This window comes from Scomber japonicus, chromosome 16 (genome assembly GCF_027409825.1).
Source record: "Scomber japonicus isolate fScoJap1 chromosome 16, fScoJap1.pri, whole genome shotgun sequence".
Taxonomy (NCBI): domain Eukaryota; kingdom Metazoa; phylum Chordata; class Actinopteri; order Scombriformes; family Scombridae; genus Scomber; species Scomber japonicus.
In genome coordinates this window covers 14,500,745-14,522,976 of record NC_070593.1, presented here as the reverse complement: position 1 = coordinate 14,522,976, position 22,232 = coordinate 14,500,745, and the positions used below count along the sequence as shown (strand labels likewise).

Here is a 22,232-nt window from a genome sequence, read left to right as displayed (position 1 = left end):
GAAACCCATTCTATGAAGCTCTCTACACACTGTTCTTGACCTAATCTGAAGGCCACATGAAGTTTGGAGGCCTGTAGAGATTGACTCTGCAGAAAGTTGGTGACCTCTGTGCACTATGCGCCTCAGCATCCGCTGACCCCGGTCCATCATTTTACGTGGCCTACCACTTCGTGGCTGAGTTGCTGTCGTTCCCAACCGCTTCCACTTTGTTATAATACCACTGACAGTTGACTGTGGAATACTTAGGAGCGAGAAAATTTCACGACTGGACTTGTTGCACAGGCAGCATCCTATCAAAGTACCACGCTGGAATTCACTGAGCTCTTGAGAGCGACCCATTCTTTCACGAATGTTTGTAGAAACAGTCTGCATGCCTTGGTGCTTGATGGAAGTGGCGATGGAAGTAATTGGAACACTTTATTTCAATTATTTGGATGCATGAGTGAATACTTTTGGCAATATAGTGTATATAAGCTACAAGCATAGGATCCTTCAGAGAAACCTTACCCAAGGTAAATCTCCATAGCAACAAAATGAAACATCTTTTTATGCCTTGCTACATGATGTCTCTTTGATCTAGTTGGAACATCAGAAGAATTGCAGATTTCAGCTTGAACTCAGTATATGAGTCACAACATATCACCACTATGATAAGTAAATTACCGTTATTGTCTGCTGAGCTGTCAGCCCACAGTCTGAAGTGCTGCAGCACCACCTCCTCCAGTTTTTTCAGTTTGGGGTGACTGTAAATGAATGGCTCATCTGGACCTAGAAGTATTGATCATAGAGGAGGTTATTTAAACATAGGCTGTAAATGTATTATCTGCTATATTTGCTTGTAAACTGTGGCATTTTCTCTGAGTTGGGGAGAAATAGAATCCAAACATGATATGATATGAATGAGTGCTCAGGTACCAGCAGATGGTTTCACAAACATTGTCTCCATCTCATGGTAAAGGTCCATGAAGGTGGGAGTCCTGTGCAGCTCATTTCTGGCCCTGGTCATCTCTGAACCAGAAAAAAGGAGAGAGAGACTTCACATCAGGCATGTGTTTTACAAATCAACTATAAAGGATTAAGGATGTGGGTTATTAAAGTGTTTGAGATAAGATGAGATATGTGAAGAAGAAACATCCTCTTCTTCATCCCAGCTGTTTGTGCAGATATATAACCTTAAAACCTGGAGGTGGGGTGACTGACCTTTGGACCCGTCCATGATTCCCTGGATATAAAAGAAGAGCGATCGGAGCCCCATCTGCATGAGCAGCTCATAGCCGTGGTACAGGCTGATGCAAAGAGCAAAGTCACCCTCCAGCATTCCCTGCTGAGGCCCCTGTAGAGAGAGCATGTGAGTCCATAAGACCATTATGAGACAACTAGTAAGAAATTGATTAAAAATGTTTAAACAATAATTTAAAAATAACAAATTTAAGTTATGAGCTTTATGAGTGGATCCAATAACATATTTTATCCTGTATTTAATTTATGTTAATCAATAACTGTCATTTGCAATTAAAATGTAATATATTTAACCTAATGAATCGTTGTATTTAAATTGTAGTCTCATTTAATGTACTCTCCCTAAATATAAATACTGTAATGCTTCATTAGACAGACATGCTATCTAAACCTGGCCAGAAAATCCATTCATATTTATTAACTACAGTCTAGAATGGGCACATCTAAGGCATGCCAGTAAATCAGGGAGGTGATCATATGAAAACAGAAAACAGTATTGACTACAGTATATCACACAACAGCACACAATGATTCCTGCAGAGTCCGTGCCTTGAGGTTTGTTGGCGGGTTCTTGCGAAACTGATCCCGGGCGAGGATGAGCTGGTATTTGGTGAGAGTCCGCAGGTCTTTGTGTGCCATCACCCGGTTCTGGACCAGACGAGACATGAATTTATCCAGCACCTGGCAGGAAGAGTAACAAACAGATATATAGGTCATCAATAAAAGGCCATTTCCTGTGTGGAGGGGTGATGCATTTGCTATTCCCTGCTGGGACAAAGCTGGAAAGTGCATCCACACATTCACACACATGCACTTTGTGACCACTTACATAGATGTTACTTCTACTGGTAAACAGGCTTACATAGGCTGAAAAGGAGTCTTACTTCACACACAGAGACACATAATAACCCTATTTTTTCTTCTTCCTGTCCTCATTTCTGAATAATGGGAGGAGAGATAGAAAAAATTTGTCAAACAGACAATTTTAACAAAATCTATTCATCCTCACAACTGCAAGTAATGGGACATTACAATTTCAATTTCAGCTATGTGGAATGGCTGCTCAAGAAACAGACCAGAATAAAAGAAAGCTTGCTCTGAAAGAGGAAGTGGGTCGCCCTTTGCAATAATTTGCTAATAAGAGAAAAACAAAGATTTTGTAAAAGATGACAAGCACAAGTTGTGTTGCTCTGCAAATGGTGTTTATGTCATGGAGTGGAAATAAAGCTTAATTGTAGTACAATGTAAAAAGAAGGTTGCATGACATCAGCCTACATTCACACAAATCTGATGATGTACATCATTTTGTTTAGTTAAATAATAATATAGGCACTACTACATTTAGAGTATAGTTTAACAAAATGTTAAACTCTGAAAGATATTTTTCTTTCAGAGGAATGAATCAAAGTTGTACATAGAAATAAATTGATTATTTGAGAAAATAGTTTCTCAGAGTCACTATTCCATCCCCTTGAAGCCAATAACGGTGACTCATATTATATATCATATAACAACACTGACAGTTTTACTGGAATAACAGTAATGAATTTGAACAGAAATAAAGGATATACCATGCTTTCCTTTTTGAAGTGAAAGGTGCCTCTCGCCCTGCTCAAACTCAGGATGCTGGAAATGCAAGTATTCAGAGTTTATGAAGACAAAAGCAAAGGGTTAAATAACAACCCTTAAATCCCCTGACCTTTCAGCAAACATCAACAGCTATATCACCTATCTCGATGTGTTCTTACATGCGCGTGTAAGGAGGCCAGCCCATCTGGTTAGGATTGTGCTTTATCACATATGATATGGTTCAAACCTGTAACCAGATCACTTATTCAAACAGACCACTGATTTCCAAAACTGATTTTCTCAGAATTGAAGAAAAGCCTGTTGAATAACTTTTAACAAAGCCTGCTTTACTGAAATGATGTATTATCATAATTCAAAAATATTGCAAATTTTTTTGTTTTGTGTTCAACAGTTTGCCATGAAGTGAGATTTTAAAAGTTTATAGACATAAAAAGGTACAGCTGAAGTATTTAGAATATGGGGCAGCAAAAGATGATTTGACCAAATGGGGAGTTTTAGTTTAAAAGAAACTAATACTAAATATATCCAAATAGATACAGGAAGAAACAAAGGCTGTGATTAATAATTATTTGATGATACCTTTACAATGTGTTACTTACTAGCCAGCAGCTAAAAACACATCTACTGTATATGCATTCAAATGAGCTGTACATGATTGCAGCTGAATTGTTTTTGACATTGACATCAGTTAATAGCCTTGAGCTGCGTAACGAGCACATGCACTTCACACTGCCAGGTTACAATAACAACCCCGTTATCTATCTATCTATCTATCTTTCACAGCCTCTTTATCAGAGTGATGAATTACATAATCTGAAAAACGATGAACAGAATTGAAATAATATTAAGATGGCTTTGGACAAAACACTTTTATGGAGGTTTAATGCCAAAAACATGTTCATCCCATTTCTCAGATAATTGAATAATTTCAATTTTAGACAAACCATCAGCTTGGATTCAAGTTCCGTCAATCCAACATTTTAGTCCAGATGTGACTATTTTACCATTAAATTTGCAAGTAGTTATAGTGTCCAGAAAATGACTATTAATTATTTTGGAGATTTTATCTACAGCAGCATGGTCACCAGAATTTTCATGTCCAATAACTTCAGGTAGTGACAGGAAACCTATAAAAGTAATGACCAAGTTTCAGGTTTTTATATGAATCCATTATCTATATACACAGGGCTGTTTTCCCTCTGAATTCCTGCTAACATATTTATTGATTTTAAAAAACCTTCGTACCAATACACCATTTAAAAACAACCTCATCTAATTAATCAAACCAACACTTAATACTAATTCAGTCACAATTTTCCTCTGGTACCACCCTGGTCTCATATTCGGTTTTCTTTTCTCCACTAGAGGCAACAATGTAAAAAATAGCATGGTTGGTTTGACATTTTTATCTCTCTAACTATTTTATCATCTTGAAAATAGGAAAACACCAAGGCACTCATCTTGGAATAAATAAAATGCCTTTATTTTAAGGGCAGGACAAGTTAAAAAACATTTTGGCTGAGGAGCCTTCGTCAGGAAGAGCCTTATTTGAAGTGAGCATTAAACATTTATCTTGTAATTTTGTCTGTGAGTTAGCAAAAAATAAACACAGAAGAGCTTCAGAATTATCAAATTATCAGATTAGCATGTTAAAATGAAGTATTTTGCAGGCACACACACGTCTGTGTGTAAGAGAAGCAGACAGCATTGAGCGTAAGGGACACAAGCTGGCCACAAGGCAACATCTCTCTAGTTAATTGACAGGTGGCGCTCAATGAGGGAAAGCGTCCGCAGCGGTCAGATCCAGATTATGAGATTACACAAAACCAGATTAGTGAGGTCGCTGCTTTTGTCTGGCTGGTATGTGGAGTGAAATGAAAACTTCAGTTCCAGATTTCGGACTCTAGATTTGCACGTGTCCAAGACATTTATCACGTCATGAGGTGAATTTATCCTTCACCTCACGTGGCAGTTTGATCTAGTTTGTTCCCCACGCTTAAAGGCATGAAACTTTTGCACTTTTATTCTGTGTTTAGGTTGATATTAGTGTTCAGATCAGCTTTTCAAACTATGTTTTTCTAATTCAAAATCTTTACATTTTCTTTACCAATTTGAACTGGGAGTATATGTGCCTGAGTGCTGCAACAAGCACCACCTTTATCCTGACACAAATAACATTGAATTAATAGAAATGCTAACAAATATTTGATAAAGTGAATGGAAAGACAGATACAGGTATCTATTGGAAAGAGAGGAAAAGAGGAATATGATAAGCAGATGACTTGTGAAAAAAATAATATTGCATTCAATCGTAAAATTGTTTTTACTTTAATGCAAAAAACTGTAAGAAAATACTGTTCTTTAAAGCTGGAATGCAGGACTTTTACATTCAAGCCCTTACCAAATGAGTTCACACAACATTGATTAACACCACCAGGTAAATCTCTCTGTATTTCGCAGTATTTTTGAATCTGCGAAATTAATCTGTCTGTGGCAACTAAGTCTCTGTGGGGACCAGCTCATGTAAAAGAAGAATCAGGGGTCTATGGCAATAATGTCACAAACATGCACTGGTAGTGTTTGTGTAATTACTCTTACTGCCAGAAAGGGGAGACAAAAGTTCTGCACTGTAGGTTTAAATGAAAATAAATCTGAATAGTTTCAAGCAATGGCAAGAGAAAGAAGGAGGGCAGATTCTACAACACTAACATAAACAATACCGTAGGGATAGGCACTGACATTTTTACACAAACATTAGTAATGTATCATGATTAAAATGATGACATTCACATTAAATATGCATAATGTAGAGAGTTAATGTTAGGATGAGGGGTTAGGAATGAATGATATCAATGTACAGTTCTCATAAATATAGCACAAACAACATGGCATGGATGCAATTATGGATTAGGAAAGGAAAGGAGAGGAGAGGATGTGTGCCAAATGACATGTACATCCACAGCAGCCTCACAGAGCATGCTCAGAAGGGGCCAACAGCTGATTGGTTGAGGGGCATTGAGTTAACTGACGTGGGGAATCTGAGAAAAAGCCAGTCTGTAGGCAACTATTAATAACAGAACCTATACTAAGCTGAACTCTCAATACTGCATGCCAACAATGGAGGGACTCATCGGTGTGTGTGTGTGTGTGTGTGTGTGTGTGCGTGTGGGCATGTATGTCTGCATGATAAAGCTTGTCTTGCCATCACTGACACTTGTAAGCAGGTTACTCTACACAAATGAAGAGCAGAAATTGAAGTATGCTTTATTATTGTAGCTGCAAACGTTTGGTTGTAAATGAAAAGTCCAATCAGCGTCTGGATGTGAGGATTTCTACAGAATACACATACAGACAAAAACACATCTAGATAATCGGTGGTCATTGTCATTATCCCAAGATCACTATGGCCATTACCAAGTTTGAAATCTTGTCAAATGTCGATGGGTCTGTTTATCTATTTATTTATTTTTTCGATTCATTTTTTAAATTTAATTTAATTTAATTTTTATTATTTATTTATTTTTAATCTATGTATTTTATTTGCTTCTCTCTTTCTCTCATGTGCTCTTGGTCCCAAGGGAAGGTATAACGGGAGGGTTATGGGGAGGTATACGAGATTAAGTTCACTGATGTTTTGTATGTGTGTAAATGTTTGTTTGTTCATATAATTGAAAACCTGTTAAATAAAGTCTTTAAAAAAAAAACACAAAAAAACCCAAATCCGATGTAGGTCCTACGGCAGGGGGCCTATTAACTCTCTCTTCCCTGTAGAGTGTGTGCGCATCAGTGTTTGTGTTTGCATGTGGGCATTTACATGGAGACTCCCCCACAGACTGTAGAGGATTATATAATGTCCTCTCTACGTGCATGTTGCAGGGTGCAACATGGTGGTTGGCTGTAGCAGCCACATACAGATCAGGGGAAATCCTGCCTTGTCTATCCCTCAGCGCGCAAGTTCATGTTTGTTTATCATCCTGGGCTGGGAAATGTTATTGTTTACAATCATCCACATCAAAAGGAAAAATATTAAAAAATGGTTAAACATGAGGAGAGATGTTCAAGAGCACTAGTACACTAGAGATAATGATTGCAAATGCATGATTATTACTATTATTTTACCTTACTGTGTATTAAGTATTAGTATTAAAAGTATTGCAGTGGGTCTGTTAATCCCTCTCCTATCACAGTTACAAAGACAGTCATGGTTGTCACGCAAGCATGTGCTCGCATACACACACACACACACACACACTCTCTCTTGACTCACTCCCTGCTACCCTCTACCAATGAGGTGTCCTATTGTCAGGCATTCATCAATTTCTTAAAAGGTCTGGATCCAAATAATTACACGCAAGTGCAGAGCAGGTTTCAGTGTGCAACATCGTAACTGCAGCCTCTACTTATTACTCTGTAAGTAGACACTGACAGAGGTTGGAGGTAATAATTTGCAGGCAATATTTTATATGTTAATAGTTTAAAATATCACAAAATGAATGGATAGGCTGACTTCAAAATGCTGATATACAACACTAAACAAGGCAGGGTTTTTCTTAAAGAACACAACAAGAAGCAAAATAAGGAAAACATAGAATAAAATGAGATTGACACATTTTCATCAAATTAAATAAAAGAAAGAAAGACAAGATCAGGAATATAGTCTCCAGAGTTAACAAAATTTAGTAGACTGACAGAAAATGAATTGCCGTTTTTCATACCTAATTAAATGTTGAAGTTATTTATCATTAGGGCTGCAGCACACAATTATTTTCATTTCATTTTGATAAATCTGTTGCTTATTGACAGCTTATGATGAATCGATTAGTTATTTGGTCTAGAAAATGGCAAAAATGGCTTTTACCCAAAGCCCAAGGTGATGTTCTCAAATGTTTTGCCCACAAAAATATATTCAGTTTATTGTCATAAAAGACTAAAGACAGAAATATTCACATTTGAGAAGTTGGAATCAGTGAGTTTGGATATCTTTATATTTAAATAAAAGACAGTCAGTCAATCAGTTGTCATTTAATTTAATAGCTAGCAACTAATCGATTAGAATCGATTAATTCCAAACATTATCTTGATCCAGCTTGACAAATGTAATGACGTGTTGCTGCTTTTCTTGGTTTTATTATTCTTTGAATGAATTAATGAACATTGTGGTACAAATAAAATTAAAATGATTATGTTATATTATATTGTGTAAAGTCTTGGAGATTGCCCAGGTGGATGGTAGATGGAGGGTAAAGGGTGGGGGTATTTATCGCCTCGGCCAGCAGCAGGAGCAGGAGGAGGTGGAGTATGAGGAGCAGGAGGAGGAGGGGGCGCGAGCCCGCAGCGTCACGTGGCCCGCCCTCATCTCCTATAAACATCGTATTCAGCTCCGGCTATGACAAGGGAACCGTCACGCTGCACGGTCGAAGGAGGCGACTACTTTCTTGGGGCTTTTTCGCCTCTAAAAAGTACACCCGGGGAAGGAATATGGCTCGTTTAAATTAGATCTAACATTGCTAATGTATATATGGCTAAATATGTCGGGGAAAGCTGCGCTACGGCCAGTTTATTGACAAGAAAGTAACGACTGAGCTTAATCTGGACAAACACCGAGGTCCGAAAAGATAAGCTTGCACTTAAACGAAGCGCAAATCCCACGACGTTTTACAAGTTATTTGAGCTTTTTTTTTTTTTTTTTTACTGTAAAGAAGCATTTGAGGTATTTTTCGTAGGTTAGTTGTTAGTCTTACAGACAGAAATGGATCGAGGTGGCTGCCAAATGAGTGGCGGTGGTGGTGGCGGCGGCGGGCCCGACCAACAGGGTGCTGTGATCACACTGGAGGACCTGGAGTCTTTCTCCGAGGACCAGCTGGCAGACTCGGGCAACGGCAGTCTCGAAGAAGAGGGTGAGAACATGGAGGAAGACGATGAACGACTGCTGCATTACTGGCAGGACGTAGCGAGGGGACACCAAGTGGAAGTTGCCGAAGGTAAAAAAAAACAAAACAAACAACTGAGACAAAGATATTTTTGTTTAGTTAGCTTAGCAAGTTTTACCCCTTACTCTAACCCTCTTTGAAATATTGACTTTCACTCGAGGAATACAAACAAGAGACATGTTTTACTTTACTCAGGCTGCTTGTGCTCAACTTCCTCAAGCCATACCACCATGTACATTGACCTAGTTTACAGTGAGGCACACAAACTAGTTTAAGCTAGGACAACACGTCCCCTGCCAGACAGGATAGGACCCCAGTACAAAAACTGTAAACTGAAACTGTAGTTGTGTTTAAAAGTCCATACATTTAATGCAAAACCAAACTTTACAGTGAAACTCCTACCGCGCAAACAGGTTGGGATTTTAAAAGGGCTTACTGTTATATAACAGACACGGAGTACACAGTTGTTTTTTCAGTGTAGTCATGAGATCTCTAAGGTCCCCTGTGTGGATTTCAGCATGGCCCCAGAAAAGTGAGCAATAGTTTTGTATCCTATTATTTAAATGACATTTGACTGGTAGTGTCCTATAGGTTCCACAACACTGCAACAAAGATAAGTTTATTTGGCCCGCTTTATTAAATGGGGGCAGGGGGTCTATAGTCAATAATATGTGTACATGTAGAGGCCCTGTGAGTGAAAGTCCTCTGTCACACTTAACAGTTGACCATACAGCAGGAGATCACAATTGCAACAATGTGTTTGGAAAAAGCATGGAGACTAATGTTTGAAAGGCAAAGCTTTTCATCAGAACCACCTCACAAAAATCATCAAATATATAAAAACAAATAACCTTTTCCTCTTGCTAGGTTAAATTTACCCAAAGACAGTATAATACAGTACAATTATAACACCATACAATAGTGGCATTACTGTGAGAGTATGCTCTAATACTACCACATTAATAGTATGAATCATAAATAATCATGTGGCATTTTGTGATGTGTACAAAGAGCCAAGTCGACAAACAAAAAAAAGCAAAATATTGACAATGTAAGGCTTCTCTGCCCATCGTTTGTCAAAAATATTGCCTGTTATGAAATTAATTGTTTAACTGTGTTGGTATATCTCATATTTATTGAAATGAGGAATCTCTGTTATTTGTAATTAAATTATTTTATTATTTGGAGCTCAAAATGAAATAGTCCCAAAAAGCACATCAGTACAGCCAACACGCTGTGTTCTCAGCTGCTGCATCTGATGAGATGAGGGGCTGCTTTGTCTTGATAGAGAAATGCCGAGGATAATGATAAATACGCTGTGATAATAGCAGGCCGTTAACACGTTCACATAATGGGTTTACCTTCACCTTTTGATTTGACACTACGTCCTGATTCTCCAGGAGCTCAGTAGGGTTACTTGGATAAACACACAAGATTAAACGCCACGTAAACTGGACTGTAAATGGTTTTATGTTTTTGAGCTTTGTACTGTACAATTAAATCTTTGGTTTTACGGCTGACCTAGAATTTGTAAGGTAAAGCTGACTAAAAGATTGTGAGTCTGACCTCACCTTCCCATGTCGGAGGGCTGTATTTACAATCACTGGTATTTGTTCCTGCCACGTTTGACTTACAACTGTAGCTTCACAGGCATAATTGGGCTTTAATGTTGCAGTCTTCAGTTGACTGGATTTGTGACTTTGGGTTTCAATTAGAACATTGCAGCCTCCCCATGTTTTACCCTCATGTTGTCTTCATTTCATGTTAAACAATTTTGTGTTCCCAGTCAAAAATTACTGTTCCATTAAGACTCATAGTACACTGTTTATCACAGACTACTTTGGGTAAAAGTTATCAAGGACATTTGTTTTGAAATCATTTAAAAATATTATACGGTCACATGAAGTAACACCTGCCGTGTTCCCGGTCGTGTTTTGACCGGAAACATTTTATTGTGTACAAAGGAAATTATCCAAAAACTAAACTTGACAATTTCACAATATTCCAAGATCAATGTCTGAATACATTAAAGAACTAACAACAACAACAATAACATTACCATGTTCATCTGTCTAGCAGATGTGTTTTTGCCTGATAACAGAAAACAGCTGAAAACTGATAATAAAATCAGGCTTCTAAACTTGATGGAGGGGGTTTACTCAAACTTCAGTGGTGTGGACAATGTTGGACAATATGTGCAGGTTGTTGCATGTGCCTTGCAAACATATGCATTGCGTTTATGGCACATTATGCTTGTTTTCACATCTGTTGGCACACACAGACTGCACCTCTTTTGTCACCTCTCTTGCAGCAAGTCATCTTGCTTCTTCCGACCAGACTCTGCCTCCCATAAAGTTCTGGTAGATTTGTTTCTGGATCTGTACACACCAGCCAAAATCAAAACACCCATGCATGCTTTCATGTCTGTCTGGGTTACCTCCTTCCAGTTGTCTTTGTAAATCTGTTTCCCCTCCAAGTTGGTCAAGTTTACCACCATGGTTTCGAAGGACTCAGTCAGGAACAGTTCAAAACAGGATTTGATGTAATCAATCCGGGATACGGCATATTTTGTAGGTCCTGGGGTCTTCATCTTCTGACACTTTCTCCTCTAATCCATCCTCACTGTCAGTTTCCTGGCCTCTCTCCTCCTCACCAGTGTGGTGATCAAATCTGCCATGGTGCTTCCACACAATGAATTGTGAGCAAGGCCTCAAAAAACATTATATAGGCTACCAAAACTATGAGAAAAGTTCAATATTATTGAAACAATGTTGCAACTGCCTGTGAGAACTGCCAACAGGTGGTGTTCCCACAGGAGAGAAACTCTACCAGGCAAAGGTTCCCGTAGTGTGATTCGACCGGAACACAACATAAGGGTTACTACAGTGGATGAAAGTGGTCGGTGGAGCAATCATATTCTTTGGTTGATCTACTGATTCAGGTGGACTATTGGTTAATGGGCAGAGGAAACACAGAAGACGTTAATAAATTTCCCTCAATTCGTCAAAGTCTAACACTTTTCAAACATTTTCTCTCCATTATAATTCATAACACCTGAATTAATTTCAGTTTTTCGGTGCCTTCAACTAACAATCAAACAAACGGCAATCATTTCCCAACGTGGCACTCAGCTAGAGACAAATACAGCAGTTGTTTTGAACTTTAAAACCTGCTAAGCCACTGCTATTAACACATGTTGGATCTACAGACCAGAACAACACACCAGTTGAGATGCACTAAACATCCGCAATTTAATTTTTCGCTTCACAACAATAAAGTGCTATTTTCAAAACACACTTAAGGTATTGAGTAAAGTTGTTTAGGGTCAACAAAACATACAAGGTAAATAACAAGGTGGTCTTTATTAGGTAATGTATGGTAAACATTTGTTAGTTTGTCAGGCGGTTTCAACCTTTCTGGCTCGTGTATTACAGGAAAGTCAAACTATAATTTTGTGCATCCCGTTGGGGAGCCCTGACACCCAGGTTGCCATCTAACTGAAAACCTCTCTGTGGGGGCCGACTGAGAATACAGTATCACAGACTGGCATGTCGTCCTCCCCCTGTCCTCAGCACTAATTGAGGACTTAACACCAAATCACTTGCTGGGGCTTTCTGTCTCAGGGGGGATTAGCTACCTTGCCTGTACTGGTGCTTGTGCCCGCTAAGTCCTGCTCTACAATGCTCTACTGTAGCTAAGGACACAAGCCCAGGCCACCCTAAATTAATTTGCTCTAATTGGGATGGAGTCCGGTAGACAAGGGGGGGTTGGTGCACTACCTGTCATGCAGGCTGCTGTACCTCCATGAGAACCTGCTACGTACAGAGAATTTAAAGTGATAATAAGCCAACATTGTGTTCACATATTTTCTTCTAATATCCCCAAGTGGCCATAAAATCAGTTATTACAGGTTTCATTAATGCTACATGCAAGTTTAAGTCTGTTGTAGCTACCTGTTAATTGTCTTCATAGTCCTTCATTGTGAAAAAAAAAAGAAAACACCTTATGGTTTCATTTGTATCCATGGTAACAAGCGTTGCAGCCTTCAGCAAACTAGGTGGCCATAAACACAAGACCCACCTATACTGTTTTTTGTGTTTGACCCACTGCAGTGAAATCTACTGCATGTTGTAAGAGAGTCCTTAAACAGTTGTATAATGTTAATGCCCTCTCAGAAAAGCTCTTTGCTGGAAACGAAGATGATATTATTTGCAATGAAAATACACAATGGTTCACTGCAATTTAAAAGGAGTTCAGGGGAGCAGAAACAATCACCTGAAGTGGATGTACTGAGGCCTTCTAGCTTGTAAACAAGATGGAATTTAATTTCCCATAGATTCAGGCCAAGAGCGGTCTCAACCTCAAATCAGTGAACGCCAATTGAGGAGTTAATGAACAAAATTGTCTTAGTCTCCCATCATAAATATTGACAATTATTAGTGCCTTTAGCACTACCAAGAAATGACAAACAAAGCAACAGTATTCTCATGCCAAATAGCACATACCCTACTTAAGTTCATGTTGATCCTTTTTGCAGAGGAAACCTTTTGTTCTCCTTCTGCCACACTAATCTTTAGTGATATGGCGGGAGTTTACATTTGCATTAATGTGGTCTGTTCCCATCAGTGAATAGTGTTTCTGGCTACTTTTATCTGCAGTGCCACTGTAATGCAAGAGTTAATATTACAGACAAGTCAGCTCATCAGATTTTCCCTGCAGTGGTTGGCAAAGCCTATGATGACATGCAAGTATACGCTGAACTATAGCCAGCATCACCCCTGAAGCACTACAGCAAGGTGATTTTGGGTTTAACATAATAGTCAGTCAGTCAACACACATCTACTATTAAACCACAACGGGCTTCAGCTTTGGCAAATTGAAAACATTAAAGTTATTGTATAGAGCTGATCAACCCAGTGACGTATTTAAGATTGGCACATGGGGGATTAAAGGCAGTACACAATGTCCTTATTCTACACACCTGTCTAACTGATGTGCATTACAGTATGCAAATGTATGTAATAAAATCTCCAAATGGAATGAACGATTGCCACTAAAAAGGATAGCGTCACACTAAACAGCTCAGATACACTTTTAAATACATTTTTGGAGGAGGACTGTAGATTTTATCCCCATCACTTGCAGTTTTAAGCATAATAGGAAGGGTTCTTTTTAGGGCCAGTCCGAACATGAGGATTGATTACAGCAAGCAAAACCTGTTTCAATGTTAATTTGGGCACTTAAGTATTGTAATAGAACTCAAACTACTACTACTTTTTTAACCAGCCCTAAATCTGTTTCTACTGTTGCTGATAAAGTTTGAAAACTTATTTTAAGAAGTTTCTTTCCATCGATAGTATCAATAATGAGTAAGTGGGTTATAACTTTTTCATAGAAGTTATAATTGCTGACATACTGCTAATATAATTAATAAACACTTAATATCCTCGTATCTGCTTACAGATAAATAATAGTGTCGTAAACTGTTTATATAGTGCTTCTGAATGCAAAATAAGAGGACTTGAAGTAAAGTTTTACCCAAAAAGTGAACACAGTTTGTGTAATATGCATCTGGTAATGTATGAAGAATATGCATTAAAGCACTATTGGGAAAGTGGTAATGGTAGGAAAGTGTGTAACCTTATTGGAAGTGTAGTTACTAATTATGAATAGAATACCTCAAATGATGTGTCAGTTTTTCAGAGAATTTACTAAAAAAACCATTGTGGGTCAGAGGTTAGTGGAACAGCAATTCCAGCCTGAAAGTGGGAGGTGACTCCAGCTCTGTATTGATAGGAAAATCCAGATACAAAAGCAAGTGTGTCTTCTTTTATTAACACTGAACGAGTCTAGAGGTGCTGCCATAGAAACAGATGAGTTTGCATGTGTGTACGTGCAGTGCGTGCCTGTATGTGTGGCTGCTGTCTCCTTTCTGTCATTCTCTCATTTAGGATACTTGCATGCAAACTGGCAGCTAATATTTTCCTGTCAAAAGTTAATTATCTTTTCTTTGCCGGCCCTCCTATCAATGACTTGCAGTGTAACCCTCATTTTTATGATGCTAGATGAGTTTTATACTGCCGAGATGTACTGACACACGCACACTCCAACCCACAGCATTGTTCATTGACAAATGATTGATCACCTAAATACCACAGATCCCTCTGACCTAGATGTCCTCCATCGTATTGACTGACAAAATTTGATTGAAATGGGTTCACCTTGAGCGCCTTGTTTGACAGTTCAACAATGGAGCATAATGCCATTGTTTAATCTGACAGCATGGGCATCAGAAAAGAGTCTGTTATGTTGATGATGTTAATGTTTGCAACAGTAACGTGTTTGTAAATGAGTTGCCTCTGCGGTCCACTCCACAATGCATTCAATCCAAGCCTAGATTTGAATTCCTGTTGTTTCATAAGTATTGTGCAAGTAATGCACACATCACAAAATGAACCTGACCATTGTTTACAAGTGTAAACATATGTTAACTACTTTGTTGATATACACATAAGGACTTTGTTGATGCATAGAAACTACAATATTTAATACAAATGTTGCTTAATAGGACGGTAAAATATGCTCCAGTATTTCAAAAGCGATGATCACTGCTGTAGTCCCTCTCTGTTAATAACAGTCTATACCTGGCCTTGGGCAGCTTTAGTCAGTGTTCTCTCCATCAACTCTAATAAACATTACTCTCTGCGACATCCTGGCACAGCACTCTGCCCATCTGGCAGCCTCTTCACACACAAACTACCAACATCGCCTGCCAGCAGATTGCTGGAAGTGCAGATGTTATACAGATTAGAGCCAGGAGATTTCAAGAGTAGATATGATGTGAAACATGTAGAGCTGTATTGAAGTGTTTGTACTGTATATGTGCCTAACATGCAGCCCTAAAATGCACAGAATACAGAAAGAAAAAGATGTAATTGTATTTAATTAATGGACAGAAACATCTGTTTTCACTTCCTGTCTGGTACGCAACCAATAGATTATCTGATTCAGGCTGCCTGTGTTTAACACAAACTTGCTATGACTTCACCTAACACATACAAACAAACAATGACAATATATGTATGCTCTTACACAAAAGTACATGTGTCAACAATACTTTATTTTTAGATCATGGTTTAAACTGACAAGTATTGTTTGTTTGTCTGTTGACAGAAATGTCAAGACCCATTCAGCAGCTGACCAGCAACAACCAAGGACGCAGTAATAGAGAACACATCCCGTTCACCCTCCTCACACGCAAAGAGAAGGTATTCATTCTACTTTTATTACAATGATCATGACGCATTATCTTTATATCCTCAGCACCACCAGCCTTTTCTGCATTAAGAGGGGAAAGTTTTAGGGCCCTGTGATTTCTGCATGGTGGAAGACACAATGGGGACGCATTTAATAAAAATCAGGATTTTGTTCACCATTTTAAGATTTATAAACCGCACGTAAGCAGAATGAGGAGAAAACAAAAAAACTATGCTGAGAGTCTCTATCATGATTGGTGTCATTTATGGTCAAATTGCTTCTGTCCTCCTTCTGTCTGTTGAAGTTTCACCACACACGCATACTCAGAGCAGAGAGGCCACCATGGACACACATTAAGTAAAAGATCAAATTTTACTCCAGTCACAGAATACTACATTAGTTACTGGAAGATTAATGAAAGCTTTCTGAGTAAAAAGCCAAAAAGAGTAATTTATAGTAATTTATCAAAACCCGTTTGAGAAAAAATTGTTGTGTATTGAATTATTAAGAACAAGCTAAAATGAAAACAATCTGTATGGGGTATTTTAGTCACAAATCTGTTGGAAATTCTTGTACATTAATTACGTCACATTATTGGATCTACGCCTGTGTAAAAAGAACAGCTGGCATGCTGGGACAGGGGTGTAATGTTTGCATGATGATGTCTTAGGTGTGAAATCACATCAACATGTTGTATAAGATGCACAGCAACTTTGCTTGCATTTTAAGAGTTAGCAAAAGCACTTCAATACTCAGTTCAATTCTTTCTAAATTTCATTCAGTATTATAAGTAATACCTAAGTGTACTGTGTACTTAAGTTCTTTCTTTGATTAAAAAATAGGGCATTTGATTACATTTATGATTACATTTTTTTTATAATATCTTGTTGAATAGTTGAAATTTGGGAAAACATGACATGGGATCTGGAAAAAATGAAAACTAATTTCATAGGGCCCTATAAAAGCTACCAAGTTGTTAGCAGTGACCTAGTTTAATGTATTAAAGTGCATGTGCTCCAGGAACTAGACCTGCAAATTAGGACTTTGCATGACAACAGTTTTTGCACGCAGTGTAACCAGTTAGACATTGAGCTGCTACATGCAAAATGTCTGCACTGGAGTGGCTCATGAAAACAACTTTGCCATAAATGAATAATTCAGGATATGAGAATAACAACATGATGAGATTAAAGATTTTCCTGGAGGAACAAACTATTCCAGAGCTCCTTCTCTGCTGTTCCAGTTAAATTAGTTTGAGTTGATTTATTGATTCATTTTAGGTCAGATATTGCCTCCACATGAACATACAAAGGACTGTGCAAATTGTGATGCTGGGGTGACCAATATACTTGTACCTCTGGTTTTAATCAACAAGAAATGGACACTTTACTCTGCACTTAAAGTGAAACAAATCAGTTCTCCTTACTAGACATGAAAGAAAAAAACTTAACCAGAATCATCTTCAGGTTGTGATCACATACACATCTTCTGTGCCAGTATGGGTCAGCTATTTATTTTCAACACGATTGTGTCACCCAATACAATAAGCTGTTTAAACTCCTTAGGGGGGCATATAAATAAAGAGGGCTAATTGGTTTAACTTGAGTTAATTAGTTCATTAAAACTTGGCAGGAGACTTGGGTTAAACAAAGGGCGACTATGGCACCCTATTATTAGAGTGGGTTTCAGTGCCTTGAAATAATTGATGAAAAATAAGATTGCAAAATGTATTTTTCATTCACTATCAAACATTTATCAGAAAAGTTCAAAGACATCAACTGGACAAGATTGCTTTATCCTGGGGTCTTATTTACTGGGAATTTAATTGTAGAATTATTAAAATCACAAAGATGCACTGGCTGTAATAACACTACAATATGTACCCTGAGAAAATGCCAAAGCTCTGTCCAAACAGGCCTTTGTAAATATGATGGAGGAAAGACCCTCTTCCTACAGCACATCACATCCTGAATACACACAGGCCAAATCACAGTGTATCTTGAATGACTATATTTGCAACAGCAGATGTTGTGTGCGATGTGTTTCAACACATTTGTAGACAGAAAATAGCTTCTTATGAGTCTGAACATTTGTTGGCATTCTCAGTGCCTTTTCCAGTTATAATAAAAAATGCTACTGAAAGAAGACTTGATTCAATTTCACAATTTAATCAGAAGATATTAAAGTTAACTAACTCCCTTGTCTCTTGTCAACAGTGTGGGGAGCTGCTGTATGAGAAACGCCGCTATGAAAAAGGCCACTGGGCTTGTATAACACTGCGTGAGGACACATATGAACAGAGTATCTGCTATGGTTTTATGAGGATAATGAGATACATCTGCGAGCAGAACTCTTCAGGTGAGTCTACAAGCAAGGACACATTTTACACATACAATCAGAATCTGGTCTTATAAGCAACAATGGTCTTCTAACACAATATGTGAAGGACACTGTTTCATCACTCATTTTGCTGTCTTCATGTTTAGGGGACTACCTGGGTATGACGTTGCCCATTGTGACAGTGGTGCGCACGGATGAGAACCACTCTGTGATCTCCAATGATGTCACGGTGGCATACTACCTCCCTGCTCACCACCAGGCCCAGCCTCCTCCACCTCAAGACAATGAGATCGTCTTAGAGATCTGGCCTGCCACTGTTGTATACACAAGGTAAGAAGAGAACCAAAAAAATTACAATTATCATGAGAATTAAATTGGCCTCCTTTTCCTGCATTGACTGGACATGTAATTCCTCATGCATCCCTCCTTCTGTCTTCCAGGCCTTTTGGCGGTCCCACCAATGAAGTGACCATCATTAATCAGATTAATGCCATGGCTGAGCTGCTAGACTCTCCTGGTGTGTGTGTCAACGACTCGTTCATTGTGGCCGGCTACACCAACCCTGCTCACAGCAACCGTCAAAACGAGATCTGGTTCCTTGAGCGAAACTGAAGGGTGAAAGGATAAAGCAGCGTCCTATGTGTGGCCCTCTTGAGCTTCTTAAGACTCCCTTAACACTGCCCCAGCTCAGCTACAGCCTCAGGTGCAACATCCTCTTTAGTCACCACCTCTACCTGAAATGAACACCAGCCCAGCACACTCCAGATCAGTTGGGCCTTGCAAAAAAAGAAGAAAAATCAGCCCTTGTTCCAGCCTCAAAGAATTTTCTTACATCCTCATCAGATTGTCATTTCACCCAAAAGAACCAAACTATACCACTGCCATACTCTCATGGGGCACAACGTAGATGCTACGGTGAAGCATAGCATTAATCTCCTGCTCTTACTATGAGATGGTTAAAAACCTTTCCTAAGCACAGTGCCCTCCTGTTAAATAGTTTTAACTCTTAAGCACTCTGTGAACACAATGACCATGGAGTTCTGTCTGAAACATGCAACAACCTGTCTTTCCACAACGGAAAACAGGTTCCCAGTGGACATGCAGCCTTATTATGCTCCTTTTCTATTTGTTGCACAGCTATGATGTCTTGTCATGTCGGGTGTAGGTCGGTGAACATCAGTCATTCTGGAGTGACTTAAACTTTGTCACTGTTGATCTGCAATGTCTTTATCTCTGGATAATATAACTCACTACAGGTTGCAGTCTTTATAGGATGCAGTCACGCTGCATAAACAGTTACTATGATTCAACTATAAGTGCAATATTTATCGGATAACCCACAATCAACAAGCTGGTTTTACAGTTCATGGGTCACTAGCCTAAACCAAATCTAATGGTGTTCAGTTGTGGAGGGGAGGAGAGGGGATCTGTAGCCTGCAACACAACACAGTAAACTACATTAACACTTGGAATATATTGGGGTTTCACTTTCAACCAGCAATAAGCTCAACACAATAGGTGACAGTAATTTAGCAAACAAATACATCTGAACACAACATGTCCGTGTGTGGTTTGTACATGAATGTACAGCTACAAGGAGAGGCTGAAAACAAATATCACACTTCTACAAACCAAACAGTGAAAACTCTCACTGATTTTGCTGCTGCATGACAATCAAAGCACTTAACTACATACATCCTTTTTCTGTCAAGAAAATGATGCATTCCTCATGTTTCCACAAGTCTTGTTCTCACACACAGGAATAGTTACCTATGTACCTCTTTCTCATGCTCTTTCTACTTGCTACAGTCTGTGTCAATGTTAGTGAGTATGCATTCATTACTGTATTGAAAATTCCACTGCTGCCAGGTAGAGACGATGCAACTACAAAAAGAATTGGAGCACAGAGAATATCTCGACTGTGATATAATCGTTTTTTAAATAGATAAAAGTATACTCTGTTTTAGTTAAAACTATTTTTAATGTTTTATCACCGATGTACAGACAGATTATAAAGTCGGAGTAACAGTATGTATGTTTCTCTTCACTATGTTTTAAAATAAAACTTAAAAGTGCAATGCAACAAAAATGAAGTGATCCGCATCGTACCAGCTACACTTACAGTTAACAGTAATGTCAAATGTTTCTGCTTTGTTTTAAAGGAAGTTACATTTACTGCCCTGGTGTCACACAAATCATTTTATTATGCATCCGCAAAAACTGGAAGTGAACTAACCAAATCATCACCAAAATCATCACAGTGTTGGATTCGATAAGGACAGGGGCATTCTATTAGATACTTAAGCAGGCTGCTGTTGAGGCCTGTTTAATAAGTGTAAACATACAAGTAAAATTAAGCCTAAACTAGAAAAGAAACTGTTTCATCTCATTATCCACAAACAGGTCAAATCAAAGACTTCATCATTCAAGAACATGAGTCTTGGGTTAGGGAGGTTGCCCAGTCTTAATGTTTGGTTCAAGGCATCAAAATCCAAAGAATTTATATTACATTAAATGATTGTAGCGCTAATATGACAATTGTAGTGTGTTAACACTTGCAAAGCCATGATTCATGTGGGTTGGATTTCCCTCTAAGAGCCTGGTTATATGGGAACATCAAGTTTGAGGATACAGTCATTCTCCTTTTTGCTTACTTTAGTTTTGCAAATGTGTGCTGTACTGTGAAAATTCAAGTGCAACAACAAGAGCTACTGTGGTTTCTTTGTTCAATAAACATGCTTGTCTCCTGTCTTTTAAAATCTACAGTGATGCTGTGTTTTGTTTGGTTCATACAGTAGCATGACAGCAGCAGACATTCTTACATTAGTGTAGCTACAGCTAAAGCAGTTATAGTATCATTGTCCAAATCTCCATGATAGTTCTTTGATTTCTACACAATTCCACAGATATTACTGCAGAAAAGTGCTTCTGTGAATGCTGTACAGTCATATTCTCATTTGTTGAAAAATACAAAACCGCTCCAACTGTTAATAAAATCCCTCCAGTTTAAATATGTAGAATATAATTAACAATTCACATACAATTTCCTATTACACACAATATACCTCATACTCAGCATTAACAGAAGCATTCATAGCAGGCAGAGCTTCAGACTTAATGTGTTTTTACAAATCAACAGGTACTGTACACTTCCTATAGAATAATCCCTAAAGGGCATTCCACCCTTTTTATGGGATCAGCAAACAAAAAGGGCCACACCTTACTTTGTTCTGAAACATATAGTATAGCCTATTTCATAAGTGCAGCCTAGCAACACAATATGCGCACACATGCACGCACACACACACACACACAGCAGTGTATCATACTACAGCATTTTTTACAATAATGATAGAGATACTACAACAAGCTGATGGGAACTAACATGAAGTTTGCTTCAAAGGCAAAGGTTAACAGATGTGCATAAATGTGAAAACAAAACATTAATATAGTGCCTATGCGACATCTGTTTGTCTTTATGTATGGATTATTTTTGTTTCGTTCATACATTTAAGCACACATTACACAACACAACACACGGTGTAAATTGAATGAAGGATATCTCAGCACTGTGAACTCAATATAATCTCCAAACATACTCAGTGAAAATTAAGACATAAGGAAAGAGGTATCCTTCACTGGTTATATGGATGAATACTCCTCTCTCTGTCAGTTCACTGCATTTGATAAACTGGGCCAAAAACTGTAAGCAAAACATACAACTGAGCCTAAAATAAAATCCTCTGCGTGGCTGGTTCATTTTTCTGATTTGTCCAGCAATCATTAAATTCTGCCTGAATGACTGCAGTAATGCTTATTTCACACCCGAGCACAGTGTGTCCCTTCTTTGTGCAATGCCATATCAAATTAAGGAAG

At 38.4% G+C, this 22,232-nt stretch overlaps 2 protein-coding genes across 2 annotated transcripts in view; one reads left to right on the top strand and one right to left on the bottom strand.

The window, feature by feature from the left end:
• fancm (FA complementation group M) overlaps positions 1-22,232 on the bottom strand; it is a 40,876-nt gene that overhangs the window by 16,048 nt on the left and 2,596 nt on the right. Inside the window, exons 5-8 of the mRNA XM_053335144.1 lie at positions 1,789-1,920; positions 1,201-1,333; positions 916-1,008; positions 664-768 (exon numbers count right to left, since the gene is read on the bottom strand). Coding sequence (XP_053191119.1) covers positions 664-768; positions 916-1,008; positions 1,201-1,333; positions 1,789-1,920 — 463 coding nt within the window. The remainder of the gene's footprint in view (positions 1-663; positions 769-915; positions 1,009-1,200; positions 1,334-1,788; positions 1,921-22,232) is intronic.
• soul3 (heme-binding protein soul3) lies at positions 8,237-21,105 on the top strand. Its single transcript, XM_053336015.1, has 5 exons — positions 8,237-8,810; positions 15,933-16,027; positions 18,233-18,374; positions 18,503-18,686; positions 18,797-21,105. The coding sequence occupies exons 1-5, from the start codon at positions 8,579-8,581 to the stop codon at positions 18,966-18,968; spliced, it is 825 nt and encodes a 274-aa protein (XP_053191990.1). The 5' UTR covers positions 8,237-8,578; the 3' UTR covers positions 18,969-21,105.

Bases quoted from the DNA above. Each gene is read 5' to 3' on its own strand.
- soul3 (XM_053336015.1), top strand. From the start codon at position 8,579: ATGGATCGAGGTGGCTGCCAAATGAGTGGCGGTGGTGGTGGCGGCGGC. The intron at 16,028-18,232 runs GTATTCATTCTA...TCTTGTCAACAG, and splicing joins TCCTCACACGCAAAGAGAAG to TGTGGGGAGCTGCTGTATGA. The intron at 18,375-18,502 runs GTGAGTCTACAA...CTTCATGTTTAG, and splicing joins CTGCGAGCAGAACTCTTCAG to GGGACTACCTGGGTATGACG.